Source organism: Punica granatum, chromosome 1 (assembly GCF_007655135.1).
Source record: "Punica granatum isolate Tunisia-2019 chromosome 1, ASM765513v2, whole genome shotgun sequence".
NCBI classification, from domain to species: Eukaryota; Viridiplantae; Streptophyta; class Magnoliopsida; order Myrtales; family Lythraceae; genus Punica; species Punica granatum.
The window spans coordinates 3,137,596-3,158,677 of NC_045127.1; the positions used below are offsets into that span (position 1 = coordinate 3,137,596).

Below are 21,082 nucleotides of genomic sequence, written 5' to 3' on the forward strand. Positions count from 1 at the left end.
TGGGAATATTCCTGTTTCTAGCCTCTGTATTTTGTCCAATCAGAGACGGGTCGAGGTCTTAACTCATAGTCCATGCCGGAATCAGCAGCAGATAAAGAATTCAACCAATAAAGTTTCTGAGTATAGCTCTATTTGCTGATGGATTGCATCATTAAGAATCGCAATTTTGAGGTGTATTTCATACCAGGAAATTCTGGACATGACATTCAATTCGGATTTCAATAATCCAAGAATGGGATCGGAAGAGAGGGGGCAACGAGAGAGAGAGAGAGAGTTGAAAGTAAAATCAGTAGCAGAAAGAGGACTAGCTGTATTCACAATATCATGTGAAAAGGGATGAGAGAACAAAATGATCTTCTTTCTTTGCCTCGTTGTCATACCTTCGAAACTCTGAAACTTGGCCCTATGAACTGTTGAGGGCAGCAAGCCTCCTACTACTCTTGCAACATCCAACTCGTAACTTCAAACTCAGTCCCTCTGTGTGGAGGGATGTTTCCCTGTCCTTTTTATTGGTTGCGAAAACCGAGGATGGCGGAAGCTCTCATGAAGATGCACCGGCTAGTTCCTTCAATAAGAGGACTACATTGTCAGAGGAATTGAGCAAGTAGCGGGCATTGGTTCGGGTTCGACCCACGGCGCAGGAGAAGTAGTTCTCTCCTTTGAGGTCCAGCACGTTCCAGGATATCTTCTCAGGTGATGAGCGCTTCCCACTCCCAGAGCTGTTATTGGCGGTTGTTCTCTTCTCTGGGTTTGGCAAGGGGCGCTGCGCCCGAGGGTTATTAGATGACTTCGACCCGCTCTTGCCTGTGGGGAGCTTCAAAGATGGTCTCCTCTCAAGAAGGGAGTTCATTCCTTCAGAGGCCTTGGTCCTAGCAATCCCCAGAGCATCGGAAGGGAGCTCTGGCTCGAAAAATGTGTAGACGTCTTCATCCTAGGAAAGGAAAACTTATGCTCAAATTTTTTGGTTTATAATCCCTGAGAAATGTCCGAGCATGCAAATTTAAAGGCTCCTTTTCTCTGAGTAAAAAGGAAACAGTCGCCTCCAAATCAAGTGAATGTTTACCTTTCCAAGGAAATGGCCAATGCAGAGGACATAATCTATTGGAGCAGTCAGAGATTTGCTGTGAACTATCTCACCCAAAATTCGGTCTATAGCCGCTCCCTGAAAGTATTCAGCATCTTACATAAGCAACGAGGATGTTCGGCTTTAACACCCGGTAGACTTCGGTAGAAGGAGAAATGATATTAAGTAAAACAAGGACAATCACAGGGGGGCTCACTTTTGTTACACCGACTGCTCGAACCTCAACTGATCGGCTTCCCTGGACAACATCGACAGATGCATTGGATATTGGGCCTGTCCAAAGATGCTGCAACATATCTCTTGCTTGTAGTCTTCCAAATTCAACATCTAGAACCATTAGAATATTATCTATGTTAATAAAAAGAGGTATATGGACCGAGTGCTGTGGATGAGAGAATGAAAGGATATAATAGGAAGAGAAAAGGAGCCTTGAGAGTAAGTTGCATACCGGCATACTTGTAGTTCCATAAAAGTGAGGTCTCACGGAGTTCAATGTGCGACCTTGGAGTTCTTTCTGTGAAATACTCAAATACATGCTGAAACATGACATCGGCATCTTAAAAATTCAGAAGCTAAGATAATAAGTATAAACAGGGAATGCAAGTTTCATGATAAGCACCTTTACACTGTCGACCCATTCCATGTTTAGGTGTTCGGGCATTGTAGTCATCCACTCTCCCTTCGTTAGGCGAAGAAACATCCCGTTCTCAGCTGCTAACCACATGTTGTAATCGCCAAAATTCTGATCAAAGGAAGGTAGTTAGTCAAACGAGGCAAGTGTAAAAAAATGAGGAAATAGAACATTTAGAAGAAACTTGAGTACATCATCTAAGACACTTCTGTTACTTCCACTAAGGACTACAACTGTTGTCTTTGGATCGCTACATAGTGCTGTCAAGGGTTCTTTAAGTTCAGGGTGCAACTTGAGATCCATTTCTTTGATCTGATCGCCTCTTTGACCAGGGGTGTCCACTGGCTCAGTTAAAGTTGCATTAAATCCCTGAATTGAAACCAATTAAAGATACAAGGATAAGAGAAAGAACACAATTTGACCATAAAGCTTAGGTTGTTGACTGCATTTTACATAATAATATATATATATTTTTGGGGGTGAAACACAAGCGTCAAAGCCCGACCAAACTTGCTATTTGAATGTATTATATGCACATGCAGATTAGCTGTGGAATGCAGAGCTTGAAATATGGCAACTTAAATTCACCCAAGTTCATCATTGATCGCACTGTGTTTGCAAGATCCACAATGAAAGTTCCATAACAGAGAAGTCAAACTTTTCCATGGTTGGGAGTGGGAGACAAAGCAGGTTACATTTAATTCTCATAGCAAGCTGAATTAGTCCAATGGGAACTTCACTCAAATCTACCATCAGTTTCAAGATGGAGGAGGTATCAGTGTCAGATAGTATTTTAAGAAGATTAGGTAAAACATACCAGTATCAGCAACCGATTAGTGGACTGCAGATAACGTTGGATGGCATCTCCGGCAGGAAGTGGAGGTGGAACTTGTCTTGTTCTTAGCTGGGTTTCGACCACTGTATCATTCAATTCACTGCAACCAATGCATTTTGAATTATAGTAATCCATTAAATAGCATTTACCATGGAGTCTCATATGGTACTGTAAGATGATGATGCTAAAGCAAATAGATGCACCATCACTCAGACGAATCACCACTTATCACCCAAAAGGCTTTGGAAGCAGGTGATGTTGTGACTTCAAGATGGCAGGTTACAAGGTTCAGTCACAGACAATAGACAGCCATCTTAAGTTTGGCAAGTCAGACTATCAGTAAGCTCTTCTAAGATGAACCGTCTCAGTAAAATGATAATTCTTACATAGCCCACAGCTGGCATCCAGATTACTTACATAGCCCGCATCTAGAAGCAGCTAGTCATTTCATTAACAGAATGAAAACTATAAGGAGCTAAGGTCTTCTAGTTCAGACTGATTTTCAGTTCTGCAATGCCATTATGTGCGCACCTGACAAAAGTTTCCGCCCATTCTTGAGCAGTATGTCTTGTCACGTGATTAAAATTATGTTGATGTCGCTTTTCCCTCTCTTCAGCTGGCATATTTAAAGCTTGAGCTATGGAAGCAGCAACCTCTGTTATGTTCCAAGGATTTATCAGGATTGCACCGGCACCTAAAGACTGTGCAGCTCCAGCAAACTGCAAAGAGGAATAAACTATGTCAAAAGTTAAATAAAATATTAGCAAGAGAATAAGATATTGATGTCAAAAACTGGTGCACCCCCAGAGATACTCCTCAAACTAATATTAACTGTTATCAGCTTTTTAAACCTTCCAAATCTTGGGAAAGAAAGCATTAGTTAATGACTAACACGAATACAGTAGTTGATCTAAGCGATCTCATCCCAAAAAAGATAAATTACTTTATCGCATTAGCAGTGGAGTAGTATTTGTCAGCAAAATCAATAAGATCAATGGCTGCAGCAAAATCAGAAAGCTGTACTATGCATGTAATAAATACTTCCAGAAGATTCAAAAAGACTCATGCGTAGAAACATCTTCAGCAATAATTTTCCAAAGGATAATCTTCACAGCTTTCATTATACCCTTACAGCCCTATGTTGAAATTGTACTATAAAACTACATACAGATTGCAGAACAAATCATCCAAAGGAGCACAGATATTAATGGATCACAGAAGTTAAGGGTCAAGGACTTATTTCACTTAGAATCAGAACCCCTTTCTTGGAATCTTGGCATGCCACAAACTCATAACTCACGAGATTCATTCCATCCCTCAGTGAAGTGACAAGTGCAACATCTGAAAGAAAAAATAAAGTTAGTGTCAACAATGACTTCCGCACAAATGGCGCCATGTCTGGCCTTATTAATACTCAATTCGTGTGGATTTCCTTGTCCAACACAATGGACTGTTTCCCTGTGTTTACTCCCTCTCTCTTTCTTAGGAGTGAGATTTTCTTTTGAGACTCTTACTCTAAATGTATTTCTCTGCATGTTCTAGTTGTTTCTCAGCAGATTCTTCTATCATTATCACTAAAAAAAAAAAAAAGCAGTCAGCTGTAAGGGCTCGTCATCTTAACCTGTAAACCGTATCACTTATAAGCATAAACAATTCATATTTACATGCTTAATTAATTGCAAAGTCATAATAAGGCTTCATTTTTAGCAGAAGGCATCTGCATATTTGGTCATTCACCTCATCCACCAAATGCAAATATAACCTACCATTGGCTTTCCATTAAATACAGTACATAGAAATTGCATTATGAAACCTTCAGAAGACAGGGAATGAAAAAAGTTCTGCCAAGATTATTAGCTTAGAGAAACTCAGAGAAAAACAACAGTTTCTGTAGAACAATAAAGCATGCAGTTGCATATTTCTTGTAATGTAGATAGAAAGAAAGATACTTTGGAAATGAAAAGTCTGATCATATGAAATTCTTTACCAGTAACAGCATATAGTGCGCACAGCTTGTAAAAGTCGAGAGATCGATCCTGCAGAGAGAAAAAACAATATCCTAAGACAATTCGCAAAGCAAAAGTGTCACAACAACCAGATGAAGAAATTCAGAATAAAAATAGCACAAACATGATGATTAGGCCTCCAAAAATGAACGTGATTCTTAGTATCCAGTCATTTTTAAATTTGAAGCATAGGACATGATCGTGTTGATTTAGGACAAACAGACAGTGGAAAAACCTTAATATTGGCCTCAATAAATATACTGAGTAGTAATGACTGACAAACTTTTGGGAGTTTTTCCAGCTCCATTATTAACAGGATCAAATGGCATGTGTTCCTGGCTTCGGAGCCCAAAAATTTTATAATGTCTGTGGTTCAGCCCACTAAAAGAAATTAAAACATGCTAAACAAGTATGATGAATAAGGAATACGTGAGATATTCATGCTTGCAGCTCTATCATCTTCAACAGTGTTACGTCGTCAGCCAAATAAGATGTTGAAAATAGTTTGATGGTCACTCTTCAAAACTCCAATAACAGGAAAGTAAATATCAGGAAAATAAATATTAAAAATAATAATAATAATTACCAGGTGATGTATTGGAACTGCAGTCAAGGTTCCAAACCTTCCGTTGATACGTCCAACAATTTCATGAACCTGGCTTGTGAGTTTCTGATCTGAGAAAAAACACTAATTATAAGAAAAAGACTAGCAAGTAGCAACCTAGCCAATGGTTCTGGCAAGAACATTAGGAAACAGCATTGAAGCTATGAGAACTATAAATTGCTCAGGCTAGAACAATTAAAACAACTACCCTTGAAGCTATAAGAACTCAGCAAGTCCAACTGACAGATAAACTCAAGCTCTATTAGAGAAATCACTAAGAGAATGTACGCTTCAGAAGAAGAGAATGCTATGTTTAAAGAAAATTTAGGATACTTAAAATTTAGAGCGGCAATAATTCTTCCAGACAATGTCTTTACTCCAGGTTGCATTGCTTTTACATCAGTTGCCTTTATTCTCTCTAATAATTGATGTGTAAAAAATGGAAAATTTCCAGGAACAGATAGCTGGAGGCTACAGAAATCTTCACTCTAGGTTAAAAGATTCATTTCTCAGAGGTGGAAAAACCTGCACCTTTGAGAACCTAAAGCAAGCAATCTGATATGCTACACACATCAAGCTCTCTAAATTAGAATGATAAAAATAGGCAACAGTCCTTGTTCCATGAGGATACTGACTGCACTGATGGCTAGCACTCTTTAAGAAGTTATAGTGAAGTTCAAGGAAAGCGAGATAAAACCGTACATTCAGGCACATCTGTTCTCGTCGGCACTGCAATTTGCAGCAAAACAACTTTGTCATGCCAATCACGATTTTCTTCAAGAAATTTCTCAAATGCCAGTATCTTCTGAGGAATTCCTTTAATCATGTCAAGCCGATCAACGCCCAACATAACCTGCCAAGTGAGATATCATAATGAAATTAAGATTTGCACATATAGTCGACCAACAAAACTAGAGCCAATGAATAATCACCAATCAGCCTCATGGGATAATTAGAAAGGAAATACTTACAACATGTGTGATAGCTAGAAGATTGCACGCCTAAAATGTTATGAGGTGTTCATTTTGTTGCCAATCAATATGACATGCATAGTTAGTGATGACCTAGGACTAGTTTGTTGTGGATCAATAACTAAGTGAGACTTTATGCTTATTTAAAAATGCACAACAGAGAGAAGCTGGGACAGAGGTAAAACTTCTATATGAATGCATGCTATACTCAAGAACATACAGCACAACTTAAACTAAATAAAATTACTTCTATTTCTCTATGTTGTTTCTCATTTACTTCCATTGTGACGGTCAGATTATCTTTCTGAACTCAAAATCCCCAGTTGCCATTCTCTCTGAACAACTTCTGTATAATTGTGTCCCTTATGAAGCTTTTTATAGCAAAAAAAACAGGATATCACAAGTGCTTCTTGTTAAAACCAGTAAAGGATATTCAATTGACTTCTACTACATGTTAATTCATAGATAACCAAACTGGATAACTCATCATGACAAAGGAGGAGGTTAGCAACAGGGGTTACAAACCGTACACTTAAAACATGAAAATCAGCAAAGCAAGAAATTCCCAGTGATCCAATATGCAAGAATTCAAGAAAGATTCCCAGTGACCTGATCTGCAGAAATTCAAGGAGTCTAGCTACTTCACCTATTCGAGGACCAAAAGCTCAAAACACTATGTTCAACCTACTCTGGACTAAGCCATTCGAAATGCATTAGTTACTGCAAAAAAGCAAACCATCTCTTATCACCTTAACTAAAAAAAGACGAGACCTGGTATATCGCACTATCAGGATAGGTAATTCAAACCATAAGAGACTTAAAGTTAGAAGTAGTAGCATGAATTGGTTCCAGGGATAAGCAGACTACAACTATTAATAAGAAGCTGAAGTGACCTCATAATGAGTTGCGTCAGATAAGACTGCAAGTAGAATACTAAAAGTTTTATTAAGACGGCTTTTAATATCTATCCTGCTGCTGCCACAAGGTGTGGGTTTGGGGCCTAGGAGTTGTAGAGGAGAACTATGAACTTGCTGCTTCATCACTTTCTGACTTCTTTAAAGCTAAAGACTTGGATTACTTGCCTTCTAGAGAAAAATACAGGCTCTCAGATTTTTAATGAATAGGAATAAAAGCAAGGGAATCAGTTTCAGCAGCACTTCATCTGTGGAGAAATTACTATATTGAAGACACTAGATCCATACAAAAAGGCGGAAAGGACTTCTTAATAAACACTTCAATATGAATATATGGATCATTATTTTTTACCAGTGCATATATATGCTGCAATAATAAAGAAAAAGAATTACAGAACAAAGATAATAAAAATTTAGGTCCTGATACATAGGACAGAAATATACCTTTCGGCCAGCAAACCTATCTTTCAGTTCTTTAATATGCTTCTGAACATCCTGAGTCTCAAGAGCTCGTCTGAACCGGTCAGCATCTATCCCGATAGGGAACTGAAATTTCAAGTACATTAAAGAACCAGATCAAAAACCTGCTTTCAACACACTGTATAAAAGGCTAGATTTATTCCATTGTTCCTTTAAGACATACAGCAGCCACTCTAGTAAGCCTCCCTTGGTCCTCAACCCCTTCAGGTGTACCCTCAAGTCCAAGGATACGAGTACAAGCGCTCACAAAATGCCTAGCATAGTCATAGGTATGAAAACTGCAAAGAAAGTCATACCGAGCTATTAGTTTTAACAAAATAAGTACGAAATCGAATAGTTGCAACAAAATATAAATTAATAAATAACAGATGTTATTCTTCATTTCGCCAAGAGATACAGATATTCTTCTCAAGAACTCGTAGCATGTGGTACTCAGTTAATATGCATTATCTGGAACTCATGCAGCTATGCAAATGCGAATATATATATATATATATTTCCTCTCCTATTCAAAGACTGCCAGCTATTATTTTCAAAGATTTCTGATGCAATGCATTATGAGTTCAAGCTTGAGCAGAGACAATATAACAACCATTGGAGCCAAATGCAATAGAAGCTTTACCCAACTAAATCAGCAGCAAGAACTGAACGCAGTAGCTCTGATCGGGATGGCAGTGTCCTGTGTATTTCAGAGGATGGGAAGGGTGTATGGAGAAACCAGCCAACTTTCATGTTGCGGTTGTACTCTTTAAGACATTTCGGAAGAAACATGAGATGATAATCATGGCACCAAACCACATCGTCTTCTTCATAGTGCTTGTTTACCACATCAGCAAACATTTGATTTGCTTTCTTGTATGCAGCAAACTGAGATTGGAAACTCCTAGTGGTGGCAAGACGATCCTCTTGTGGAAGTCCAAGGTAATGAAAGAGAGGCCATAAGATATTGTTGCAATAGCCATTATAATATTGATGGACAATGTCCTCATCAAGGAACACGGGTATACACCTCTGCGAAAACAAATTATCAGGATAACCAAGTTCAGCTTTGTCATGTGGTAAACACCAAAGAGAAACTCTAAGTATCTTCTGGAAGATAAACTTTATATACCTATATACATGCATATATAGCTCAATGGGTCCACTAAAATGACAGCAAAAGCCTGGGCATGGTAGAAAATTGGAGTACCTTCTCAGCCAAAGCTTTAGTAAGGGCCCTCTGCCCAATCTCATCTGGGACATTAACACCAGCCCATCCGATCCATCTTGCCTCAAACTCCTTCACACCTTCAAGAGACCCAATTCTGTCAGTTCCTTTTCAAGTGTAACAAGACTATCAAATTCGAATATCAGGAAAAGAGTGGGAATGATAAATTCATAAGTATAACGAAGCACCCACGAAATATCAAGAAGATGAGCTCTCTCTCAAATTGAAAAGAAAGAAACATGAGCAAAAAATTTAAAACCAATAACAATAACTTGTTATATACAGTAGCTTACCCAGAAGAGCGGTGACTAGACCACCAGCACTCATCTCCAGCGACCAGGAGTCTTCACCCCGTCTGACCGCAGATACTGGTAGCCTATTAGCCACAACCAAGAGTCTCTGTCTAAAGGGCCTCCCATCCTGCCTTTCGCTGCCTTCGATGAGTGCCCTCGCAGCGATGGCTGCCCCCGAGAATTGTTCCTCATAGGAAGCCCCCGCTCTTTCGCCTTCTCTCAGTTGAAATTCGTGCTCAAAGAGTTCTGGGCCCTTGTTACCATCGCCTGCCTCATTAGACTGAGAAGCCTTGCTGCTCTTCCTGAGCTCCCTTTCCCTCAAGAGCCGTCCTACACGAGTGGGAATATGAGCAGAATTGGTGTTGTACTTGTTTCCAGGCATACGCTCCCTTTAGAATTCGATCTTAGGCAGGCCTTATGACGTCTGTACTTCAAAGCAATTGAATGTCCTACATTTTGTTCAACCGGAATTAAGCTTTCAGTAAGCAAAATGCAGCTAATAAGAAAAGCAGAATCTTCCTCCACAGAGATGCCAAAAACGAATATAAGTAATATTTTGCTGTACAAGTAACAGGACAGGACATTTACTGCCGTTTTAAGGATAAAAACATATCCTGAGCAGCTAAAAAAACAACCATCTTTAGAAAGAAAGCATAAAAAGGAAGATAAAATCAACAAGAAAACAAAATGACAGAGGAGCAGAAGAGGAGATAACAGAGAAAATGGGATCCACAGAATGCATTAGGCACTGCAATCGGGGGTCTACCATATTCGTGCTGATTGAACCGCGAAATTTAGTATATTGACGTTCACAATAAATGGACGCCCATAATTATCCCAGAAAGTCAGAATTCAAGGAAAAAGAAGCAGAAAATGAAATGTGCAATCAGGGGTTGTCTTGTCCATAATTGTAAGATACTGAGAGGCCGATCGCTGTCAACTGAAAAAGAAAGAACCGTCAGCAAGGTTCAACAGCGAGCAAAGTTCCGTTTTTGCCGAGAATCCCCACCCCCCATGCGAATCATCAGAGCAAGAGAAAGCATCAAAACCCCACCTTTGGAGTCGCCTATGAAATAGCGCCAGAGCCCCCAAGGAAGGGAAGCCTAGTTCTTTTTTTCGTGATGTGTTTCATCCGATATGCTATCCGATCAGACAAAAATACAAGGAGAATGGCGGGGAAAGAGAGAGAGAGAGAGAGAGAGAGAGAGAGAGAGAGAGAGGTGAAGATATTCAAGATTCAGAAATGAAGAGCGCTGCTATTGAGCGAGCGAGAGAGAGAGAGACAGAGAGACAGAGAGGAGAGAAACAGAATCCTCGTGTAAGCTTCACAGAGTACATAAAAGCTTCACACCCATGCAGGTGACACCAAATGAAAAGCTAAGGAAAAGTTGTTAACTTCACTTCCACCCAGAGGCCAAAACACACAAATAAAGAAAAGGAACAAAATAGTGAGAGAGAGAGAGAGAGAGAGAGAGAGACCGCCACGAGAGTGAGAGCTGCCCGAAGTGATGGCAACGTAACATATCGGATCTTTTATTCTGCGGGCTATTTAGCAACTAAACTCACATGTTGATGTAACAGATAATTATATTCATATAATTTAGTAATATTATGATATTATGTAACGATGAGGCCACGAATGAGAGTTCTAGACTTCTGGGCTGAGGAAGAAATCAAAACAGATTCAAGAGCGCCTCCCTCTTACGGGATTTATCTTGGATCGCGTACCCAAGACAGCTCCTTCACTATTGTCGGATTTCTATCACAGCAAATTCACTCCAGAAAAACCATCGAGGAGCACAAACAGCATAGCAACTAGCAAGCAAACATTACATGTATCGTTCCACGGAGCAAGGGAAATTCTTCGTGTGGATGACAATAAGATGTGAAAGTATCTTTTTATGATGCAAATAGTAAAATATCTCCCTTGAGGAGGTGAAAGGCGAGAGGGAGATCTGTGGACTTGGAAAGAGAAAGGAAAAGCCAAAGTTTCAGAAAGCACCAGTAGACATGTGAGCAATTGGACGAGAGGCCCAAAGGATGCAACGGCAACACTCACCCAGATATTGACAGAAGAGACTCGAATGCACGCTGCAAGTTGAGTTGGTATTACTGCTCTCAGAGGTACGGAGTTCCAGACTAGGGGCTCATAGCTCGTGAGCTCATTATATGTTATGAATATCAGAAACGGGTCAGAGGATAGGTATAGGAAAGCATGTAGGCTTCCCACCACTCAGTAGATTGTTCTGATTTCTGACCCGACCAGACAGAGGAGCAACATCATTTGATTAGATCCAAGAAGATCTTGCACCATCTAATCTGTGGGATCTCCAAGGATAGCGACAGCATTATTGTTGCCTGTAGTCAACCAAACGGAGCAAACAAAGTTGGCGGAACCTTTTGTTCTTATTTTCTCCATTTGGGTTCAAAAATTTTGCTGAAATTTTCTCTAGCTAGCACACTGAGAGACCAATGACAAATTCCTGCGTGACCTTTTCCAGTTCTCTTACCGACAATTTCGCATTACACTGTGGCTATTGGAGATTTGACATCAGCCATTATTGCATCACGATTTTAAGGTCTTGTTTGGATTCAAGAACTCTAACTTTTAACTTTAACTTAATACACTACACAACAAAAACACATATTTTTCAAGTCAAAAATTTTAACTTTAACTTTAACTCAACAAACTACACAACAAAAATATACGTTTTCCAAGTCAAATTTATAATCACATCTCATTTGTCATTTTCCACAATTAAAATCAAAATTAAAATCAAAGTTACTTTAACTCTGAATTCAAACGCACCCTAATTGATTTTACTAACAAGTTTGCATGCCAAAGGGTCATTCATATTTCTCTGGCGATTATATCAGTGTTTGATGTGATAATCCCACGCTATAAGAGAGTATGGAATGCGAACACCAAGTTTTAAGGCAGGCATCTCGACTGTGAATCTGAGTGGAGAGGCAATCTTCCACCCGTAGACACTCCCCAACACTCTTGAGAACTCCAAAGCATCTAAGTCAGGCCCAAAGAACTTCACAGCAATATTTACAGACTCGAAAAAATAGAGAGTTATTTAAGGTGGTACGAGGTAAAAACTAAAGACATTTGGAAAAAACAAAATTCTGAAACAATTCAGAGTTGCTTTACCGAATGAGTTGGTAATCGACCCAATAATACCACGAATCCTACAGAGATTCTGAGTTCGGAGCATTGAGACCAACTTCAGGATCACAACAAAAAATTCATGGCCTATTTGACAACAACATTCTAGCATATAGATATATCAGACCCCAATTGAGGTGGGGAAGGGAAAGGCTTTAGAAGGAAAAGTTACTGATCGATTCATGGCAAAAAGCATGCCTGACCTTTGCCATGCAGAGCAATATTGAGGTAAAATCTGACTTTCTTTCCATGTTTTCTGCAGATATGGAACCATCTACACGAACTTGAGGTGTCAAAAACTGATGGCATAGAAGTAATTCGTCGGATACGATATTTCATTGAGGCCAGCACTAGTTGATAATACCGTATTCTCTGTACCAATTCCGAGCAATGTTCTGGAATCCAGATCTAAGATGAACTTATTATACATCATCCTACTTACACCTAAAGTTAGATTTAACAACTCTGTGTGCTTTTTGCATCTAAGATTGCAAAGCAAAAGAGCACAGGAATTCAAATTTCTTTATGATGTTGTCATGACTATTCTCAAAGCAATCTCTGTGGATTGAATCGAATCATTGACAGGTTTGATCAAGAGAAACTAAAACAGCACGCGCGCCGCAGGATATCAAAGAGCAAATCAAAGTAGTTCGGCAAAGCCGACCACAGATTTCGTTAACCAGAAAATGCATAGCATGTAGGTGTGTTGTATGAGTCATGGCGCTACTTGAGGCAAATAAAAAACAATGATAAAAAGAAAGGATAAATAAAACTAAGCCGAATCACCGCAGACTTTAACAGGTCCAGATTGAGTTGACTAATATTTTTTAGTCTTCGACTTTCGAGAACAGAGCAAAAGTGCTAAGAGCAATTTCTCGCGAGGAACTCCTGATCAGAAATCCATGCACATATTCAAACTCAAAGAGACGACGGAGACGAAACGAACCTGCCGATCTGAAGCTCGTTCTCGGCGGTTGATCTCTCGAACAATCTGCCAACGGTTAACAGAGTCAGCAACGTGACATCCAATTAATGCATTCGAAACAACTGAAGCCGCCGACGAACTGGACGCAGCGAATGCTCCCTATTCAGCTGATCGACGGTAAGAAAATCGGCGATCGTTCGAGCACCGGCGGCTGCGAGACTCTAGAGAGAGAGAGAGAGAGAGAGAGAGAGAGAGAAATGTAGAGAGAGGGAGAGAGGTGGGGAGTGATGAAGGGAAGGAATCTGAGAGACTGAGAGGGAGGGGTGAGGGGAAGCGTGAGAGATGAAATGGCAGACACGGTTCCAGTCAGTCTTTGCTTTCTGGCGGGGAATAGAGAGAGAGAGAGAGAGAGAGAGAGAAGAGGACTGATCGGGGTTTTGCTTTGTTCGTGCCCAATCATTTGGAGGGAATTTGTTCCCCTGCCCTTCCTTTTGAATTTCGTTCAATTTCAATAATACATATATATATAAATTCTTAAAAAAACAAATATTTCCTCTTGTAAACGAAAATAATTCCTCTTTCTGTGTAAATTATTCCATCCAAAAGAAAAAAAATTTCCTTTTGCAATTGATCAAAGTTTTTCCACATAATACAACAGTTGCAAGCGATTGTCGCTACACACAAGATGCATCCCACGCTATACGCGGATTTTTGAAGATTAATTTGACGAATCAAAATACGAATTGGTAAGACAAAATAAAAATTATAGGATAGGTTTTTAAATTAATACGATGAGCTGAAATATGAGTCTATATTACAATAAATATTAAGATAAAAACTGGTAACATTTATTAAAAATAATTTCACATGTAAAACTATCGTTAAAAATATTGATTAATTAAAGATTACTAATTAATTTTCCATACTGTTTGGATGGAGGGGGGGAGAGAGGGAGTGAAGGAGAGGATTCCCCCGGGAGAGAGAGAGAGAGAGAGAGAGGGAAATGAGAGGTGAAAAGTGGATATTATGGGTAGCTATTATTCTAATTTTTTTTATATACCAATTGATTCTAATGATTTTTCATTTGTTCCTCTTAAATAAAGTCTCGGATTTAAGTATTCTGAATTGATAACATTCGCATTAAAAATTTTATATCTTTTAATGGACCAATCCGACTAGACTGGATTAATCAGGAGCCTATTGAAAATTTGAATACCATGATGCACACCAAACTTTTTTAATTATACTCATAATTAGAGGGCTCTCAATTACGAACTGAATTAATTCAAATTGATTGACGCTTATTCCTTTTAAATAATATCTCAAATTCGAATCTTGTGAATATAAAAAATTAACATTAAAAGAGTTTTAATACTTAGTGAATCGACACGGTTTAAACTAAATTAGTCGGGTCATTTGAATTTCTTGGCATGGAGGTGCACATAAGAACAAAGCTCTCAATTAATAAAACTACTGGTATATGAGCAAAAAGAGAAAAAATCATATAGTTAAACTCCTCTCCAATATAAGAGAAATAGATAAATATATATGTAGCAATCATTTAACATAATTTACCCAAAAAAACGTTTAACATAATATAATACTGAGAAAGTGACCAACTAAATTTTATTTCAACAAACACGAGCCAATTCAACGGTGCATGTTCCAAACCCGCCGCCCCAACCCAAAAAAAAAAGTCATCAAAGCATGCTATATTATTTATTTATTTATTTTTGATAGGTATCAAAGCATGTTATTGGCAAAGCATGCTATTAGCAATGTTCGAGAGTCAGATAATCAAAATTGGATTGAGCCCAGTCTTGAGGCAATCACCTTAGAAGCACAACCTGCATAAATACTTCATCCACATATTTTACCTTCGGGAAATAGCCTACAAATTCACATAATTTCCCTAAATTCCTCAATCTACCAACTTTTCATATTTTGACTTGAAAAATCAAAACGTTTCTCTCCATTTCTCCCATCTACCAATCCATTAACTTTTGCTTTAACGATGCTAACGTGGACGCTAACTCTGCCTAATGTGGCGGACGGAAGTCCACATGGAAAAAAAGAGGTCCTTTTAACCTAAAAAATTAAATAGTTTGAAATTTTTCCTCGATCTACCAACATATCAAAAATTCTCTCTCCCGACTCTCTCCTCAACTATCTCTCATCTCTCTCCTCTCTCTCTCTCGGCTTTCTCAACTCTCTCTACTCTCATCTCTTTCTCTCTCCTCTCTCTCCTGACTCTACTCTCTCTCTCGAGTCTCTTCTCGCTCTCATCTTTCTCCCTATGCTCTCATCTCTCTCCATACTCTCTCCTCTCTCTCTCTCGGCTCTTTCTTCTCTCTCCCTCTCTCGATTCACTATCCTCTCTCTCTGCTCTCTCTCAACTCACTATCCTCTCTTTCTCATCTTTGTACCCCCTTTCTTTCTCTTTACTCTCTCGACTCACCCTTCTCTCTCTTACCTCTCTCCAGACTCTCTCTCTCCTCTCTTCTCACTCTCATCTCTCTCCCTACTCTCTCCCCTCTCTCCCTTGGCTATTTCTCCTCTCCGCCTCTCTCAATTCACTCTCCTTTCTCTCTGCTCTCTCTACTCTACTCCTCTCTCTTTCTCTCTCCCTCTCCTCTCCTCTCTCTCTCTCTCTCCTCTCTCTTACCTCTCTCCAGACTCTCTCTCTCCTCTCTCCTGGCTCTCTCTCCTCTCTCGTTCATCTCTCTCGTCTCTCTCATCTCTCAGAGGATAGGAGAGAGAGAGAGAGATAGAGAGATAGAGAATAGAGAGAGAGATGAGAGTGAGATCAAAGAGAGATGAGAGTGAGATCAAAGAGAAATGGGGGAGAGAGATGAGAGAGAGGAGAGAAAGTCAGGAGAGAGGAGAGAGAAATAAATGAGATCGAGAGGAGAGAGAGTCGGGAGAGAGTGACGAGAGTGAGTCGAGAGAGCGAAGAGAGAGAGGAGGGAGAGGAGAGAGAGATAGAGAATATAGAGAGATGAGAGTGAGATCAAAGAGAGATGAGAGTGAGATCAAAGAGAAATGGGGGAGAGAGATGAGAGAGAGGAGAGAAAGTCAGGAGAGAGGAGAGAGAAATAAATGAGATCGAGAGGAGAGAGAGTCGGGAGAGAGTGACGAGAGTGAGTCGAGAGAGCGAAGAGAGAAAAAGATGAGAGAGAGATAAGAGAGAGGAGAAAAATAGGAAAGAGAGCCGAGAGAGATGAGAGAGAGCCGAGAGAGATGAGAGAGGAAAGAGAGAGAGAGGAGAGGGAATTTTTGATATGTTGGTAAATTGGAAAAAAATTTCAAACTATTTGATTTTTTAGGTTAAAAGGACCTCTCTCCTTTTCCACGTGGATTTCCGTCCGCCAAATAGGCGGAGTTAATGGCCATGTCAAGACCGTTAAAGTCAAAGTTAACGGATTGGTAGATGGTGAAAATGGAGGTAAATTATTTGATTTTTCAAGTTAAAATTTGAAAAGTTGGTAAATTGAGGAATTTAGGGAAATTATGTGAATTTTTAGGCTATTTCCCATTTTATCTCTTGCTTGAAAAGACAGCCCAAAAAATAATCCGGATAAAAATATTATTTCTCGTAGAATATCTTCCCTTAAACAAAAAATAAATGGATTTATCTCGGACAAAAAAATATTGAATATTTTCCCCTGAACAAAAAATAAATGGATTTACATCTTACATTTGAGCAAAAAGATATTTAAGATATAACTTGGCCCCCACTTTTAATAAGAAAATGAATCCGCCTAGACTACGATGTTACACATGACTCAAAAAGATACCGTGGACAGATTTCGTCCCGAAACTACCACAAATCGGAACAAATACCAATTACTTGAATTTCGATATTCTGAAACGCAACAAAGACAGGATCAATGCAAAAATAAGGAAATTGATAAAATTCGAATTCTACATCAGTTATCCAACGAGATCTGATACGAGATTTTCATATCCTCTTCAAGCAAGGTTCGGCAAATCCAGATCAATTCGAGCCTGCACTTTTGGGTGATGGCCCTTGACATTGCATGGAGCCACATAACAGATAAGCCACCCTGTATTGCATGCATAAAAGATTATGCTTGTGATGTTTACTTTTTCCATGGTGTTTAATCCTCCACCGCAACTTTCGAATATCAACCTGACAACAAAAAAACATGCCATATAAAAATAAATTATTTTCATGGTGCACGAATATCATCGACTGTGCGACAAAGATTTCTCTTTAAAACGTAAAGTTAAATTATAAAAGAGAATGTAAGACAGCGTCGTATGCATGCGTCTGTCAACTAAAAAGTTACAGGTTTAATTATCCCAGTGATCGGTGTCCTTTCGATTATAAAAAAGTGTGGTCCACTATAAGAATGGAAATAACAAAGTAAAAAAAAAAAGATACATAAATTTCACTGATGAAGATCGAACTCGAAACCTCCGCTACTAATACCCTTTAATTGATTATTTAATTTTTTATTTCGTTATATTAGTTTATATGTCTCTCCTCTATTAAAAAAAAAGTGGTAAAGTTAAACCAAATTAAGAAGTATATATTAGGTAGATTCGACCATTCGACAAGCAAATACAGTAAAATGATTAATTTATTGTACCCCACGAAGCTTAAAGCTGGACGATCATGGAGACGTGATTACGTAGGCAACCACTTAAAAGATTTCTTAATAATATATATATTGTCCCATCAGCATGCATGGCCATCACGTGAGAGCATATTAATTAATTATTTGCATTTTGTAATTATTGGTCATTAGCGTACACTTTGCATATACAAATAATCATATGATATGATGTAGAAGCTGTTTTGCGATGGTAATATAATTAATGAAGTCATAAGACTATATATTATACACCTTTTGCTCACGAGGAACTCGTGATCCATACGATCTTAAAAAGTCGGATGAGTCGATCATAATATTAATGCAATAACTGAACAGCCGAACAAGAAGTTTTAACATTCTCCGTATGCACCAGCCGTAGTTCTGAAACATCAAAGGGACAGTTGTTGCTATATATGCACTGGGATTATGACCTCTCCATATGCATTTACCTTGAAATCTACCATACAGATAAACTTATAATTTTGGTACTAAGGTACTGTTTGGTATGTATGCGAAATTGGAATAGATTAATGAATTTTATAATATGAAATATGTAATTGGTATTAAGAGGAGAATTGTAAATTAAATTTTTTATTAAACGCGCACAATATGGAAAAATATAATTATAACACTGGACATATTTTTTAAGGTATCACTCTCTCTCTCTCTCTATATATATATATTCTTAAATGTATGAAATCAGAAGAAGATATATGATACATAAAAAATAAGTAGTTGAATATAAGAAGTTGAAGGATGAAATTTTCATTTCATTTCATTCGCGCGTATCAAACGGGACCTAATTAGAAAAAGATAGTTGAATCAGTGCAATCCGATGTGGATATTGCTATGTTAAGTATATGATATAAAGGAACTTTTTCTCGAAGCCCACAATCAAATTAAGCAATATTATCGAGAGATGATATAGAGCAGCAGCGCATCTCTTGCTTGGTGTCTAAGAGATCATAGGTTCAATACCCAATAAAACTATTCGTGTCCCTTTATTAGATATTTAGAATTTATATTTCAATATACTAGGTTCATAGGCCTCCCTTATATCATCCCGTGGTGGAATGGTCTTGAGGGGCTTGTAGTTTTTCCGGCTCTTTTGGTGGTTGCATCAACCTTTGATGAGGTACCCAGCCAAAAAAAAAAAGCAGGGAAAGGTGTCGTGCCAATCAAACAAATCGGCAGCCATCACCACCAACCATTTGACGCTGCCAACTTTTAGATTCCTCTTGATGCAAAAAGAGGGGGAGAAAAGGAAAAAAGGGATTCTTCTAGCAAAGGAGGCAAGAAAGATCGCTTTGTTATGATCCCTTTAATTTTATTCATGTAGCTGGGCAATCTCTTTTCGTGCCAAACACTTTGTTTGGATCTCACTTGGCAATGAGAAGGGGAGGGAGAGAATTGAGAGGATTAAATTTTTATTATTTGGATAGAATTAATACAGGAAGGGAAAGAAAGGAGAAGGAAATTTTTTTTACACTAACTGACTAATATATGTACTTTTATAATATGTTCTTGTAAATTTAAAAGGGGCAAAAGTTTCTTTTCAAATTTTAAATGTTTTGGGTGTGCACCATAATATTTAAAGGTTCAAAGGGTCTCGATTAATTTAGTTTGAACCGGAACGATCAAACAAAGAGGTACAACTTTCTAACATAATATTTTTTTCAATTTAAAAGACTTTGGATCTGAGATCTTAATTAAACGAAATAAGCGGCGAACCACTTGAGTTAACTCATCTTGGTAAGTTATTTTTTTCGATGTGTACTCCGATATTTAAAAGTTCAACAGGTCCTAACTAATCTAATTTGAGTTGTATAATTCACTAAGGGATAAAGATCTCTCGGTATAGATTTTCTTCTTTTTACCATACTCGAATCAAATACCTTATTTAATAGGAACAAATGCTGAACCGCTTAAACTAACATCTGTTAGTTACCTTGTTAAGTTGTTTTAATTGACGTGTTTCCCTCCAAATCCTCTCAATTTGGAGAATTAAAAATATATAACCCATGGAAAAATGAAAAGATTTAATTTCTTCCATTTTCCACCCCTCTCTAAATCTTTTCCCCCTCCTTTCCTCCCTTTTCCTCTCTTTTTTTCCAAAGCAGCTAAAGTAAATGTCGTTGTTAGCATACTTCGTCACCACGCTAAATGTGCTTTCTGAATGGCATTTGAGGCCTTCTATAGGGTATATATTGCTGAACGTCTTTGTCGGTATGACATCTTCTTTACGGTTGTCGCTACACGAATAAGTTATGATCTATTCACTAGACATTACACGAAGACAATCCACTTGTATTACACATCAGTTTCACAATCCACAGTAAATACGTGAAATCCAACGGGCAGCTAGCGATGACGAAAAAAGGAGCAGGCACGCGCGTCCGAAAGCAGGGAGAGCCTAAACCTAAGTTGTTGGACTAATTGGACCCCTACATGCTAAAGGGGACAACCGATAATGAGTGAGTGCAGCTCACTCGAAGAGGATGTCGTGGATGTATACATATACATATATATATATATATACACACGCACATAAGCACAACTTTCATGCACGTACGCCGCTGGTCGCGGCTTTAGACGTTTGATTCCCTTCAGTGTACGAAAAGGAAAAGCTTCCCAAATAATGCAGAGACAGAGGCCACCGCACATTTCAAATTTCACATCATGGAATCGACCAAAGTGGGATTAACCTGAGGAAGAAACGAGAAAAAACAACCAAAAAAAAAAAGAAACATTATCCCGGTACCCTAAGGGATAATGATCGCGAATTATATTGTTCTCCGAGCATACAAGATGTTTACTCGTGTTATCATAACTTATTTTCTTGCCCTTTTATAATCTCTAATAAATGTAATTATTTTTCATAATTTTCCCATATGTATTTAGATTTTTTTATAGCAATTAAATAGGATTTTCAGTAATTAAAATATATTAATTAAGAAAAAAAAAGGAAATTATGAGATGGTGAGGGATTCGGAGAACCCGACAGAAGACAGCGGGGGGAGAGAGAGAGAAGAAAACTGTGAATCGGAGAGAAATAGGATAGGTGTTTTGAAATTTTTTAAAAAATACACCATTAACTTTAAGGACACATAAATTATTACTATCAGTATAATAATAATTAATAGATGTATGTACACATAAATCTAATGGATGAATGTATGATATGAGAATTTACATTTTTGCTGGCTATTTAAGGACAAAATAGACCACGCAAGACAAATATAACAATTGCAAATATCGAATATACTTTCAAAGTTGGTCATGGTTTCACTAATAAGAAGAGTGATTCTTCAAATTTTCGCTTGTCGTGCAAGCTCATT

General features: G+C 38.3%; 1 protein-coding gene across 5 annotated transcripts; it reads right to left on the reverse strand.

Moving 5' to 3' along the window:
- Positions 1–123: 123 nt before the first annotated feature.
- On the reverse strand, positions 124–13,563 carry LOC116214663 (alpha,alpha-trehalose-phosphate synthase [UDP-forming] 1-like). 5 transcript variants are annotated; one of them, XR_004158309.1, is made up of 18 exons: positions 13,144–13,563; positions 9,026–9,474; positions 8,715–8,812; positions 8,148–8,536; positions 7,689–7,803; positions 7,490–7,591; positions 5,863–6,013; positions 5,143–5,231; positions 4,538–4,586; positions 3,791–3,891; positions 3,082–3,269; positions 2,533–2,650; positions 1,908–2,084; positions 1,704–1,826; positions 1,533–1,598; positions 1,281–1,411; positions 1,064–1,162; positions 124–931 (listed from the first exon to the last, which is right to left on the reverse strand). XR_004158309.1 is itself a non-coding variant. In XM_031550075.1 (18 exons), exons 2-18 carry the CDS (start codon positions 9,405–9,407, stop codon positions 542–544), a joined length of 2,790 nt encoding a protein of 929 aa, XP_031405935.1. In that variant the 5' UTR covers positions 9,408–9,474; positions 13,144–13,562; the 3' UTR covers positions 124–541. The 5 variants fall into 5 exon arrangements, 4 of the variants coding, with proteins under 4 accessions (XP_031405935.1, XP_031405950.1, XP_031405942.1 ...); XM_031550075.1 differs by having other exon boundaries at positions 1,533–1,620; positions 13,144–13,562; XM_031550090.1 differs by lacking the exon at positions 13,144–13,563 and adding an exon at positions 11,085–11,107 and having other exon boundaries at positions 1,533–1,620.
- Positions 13,564–21,082: the final 7,519 nt, after the last annotated feature.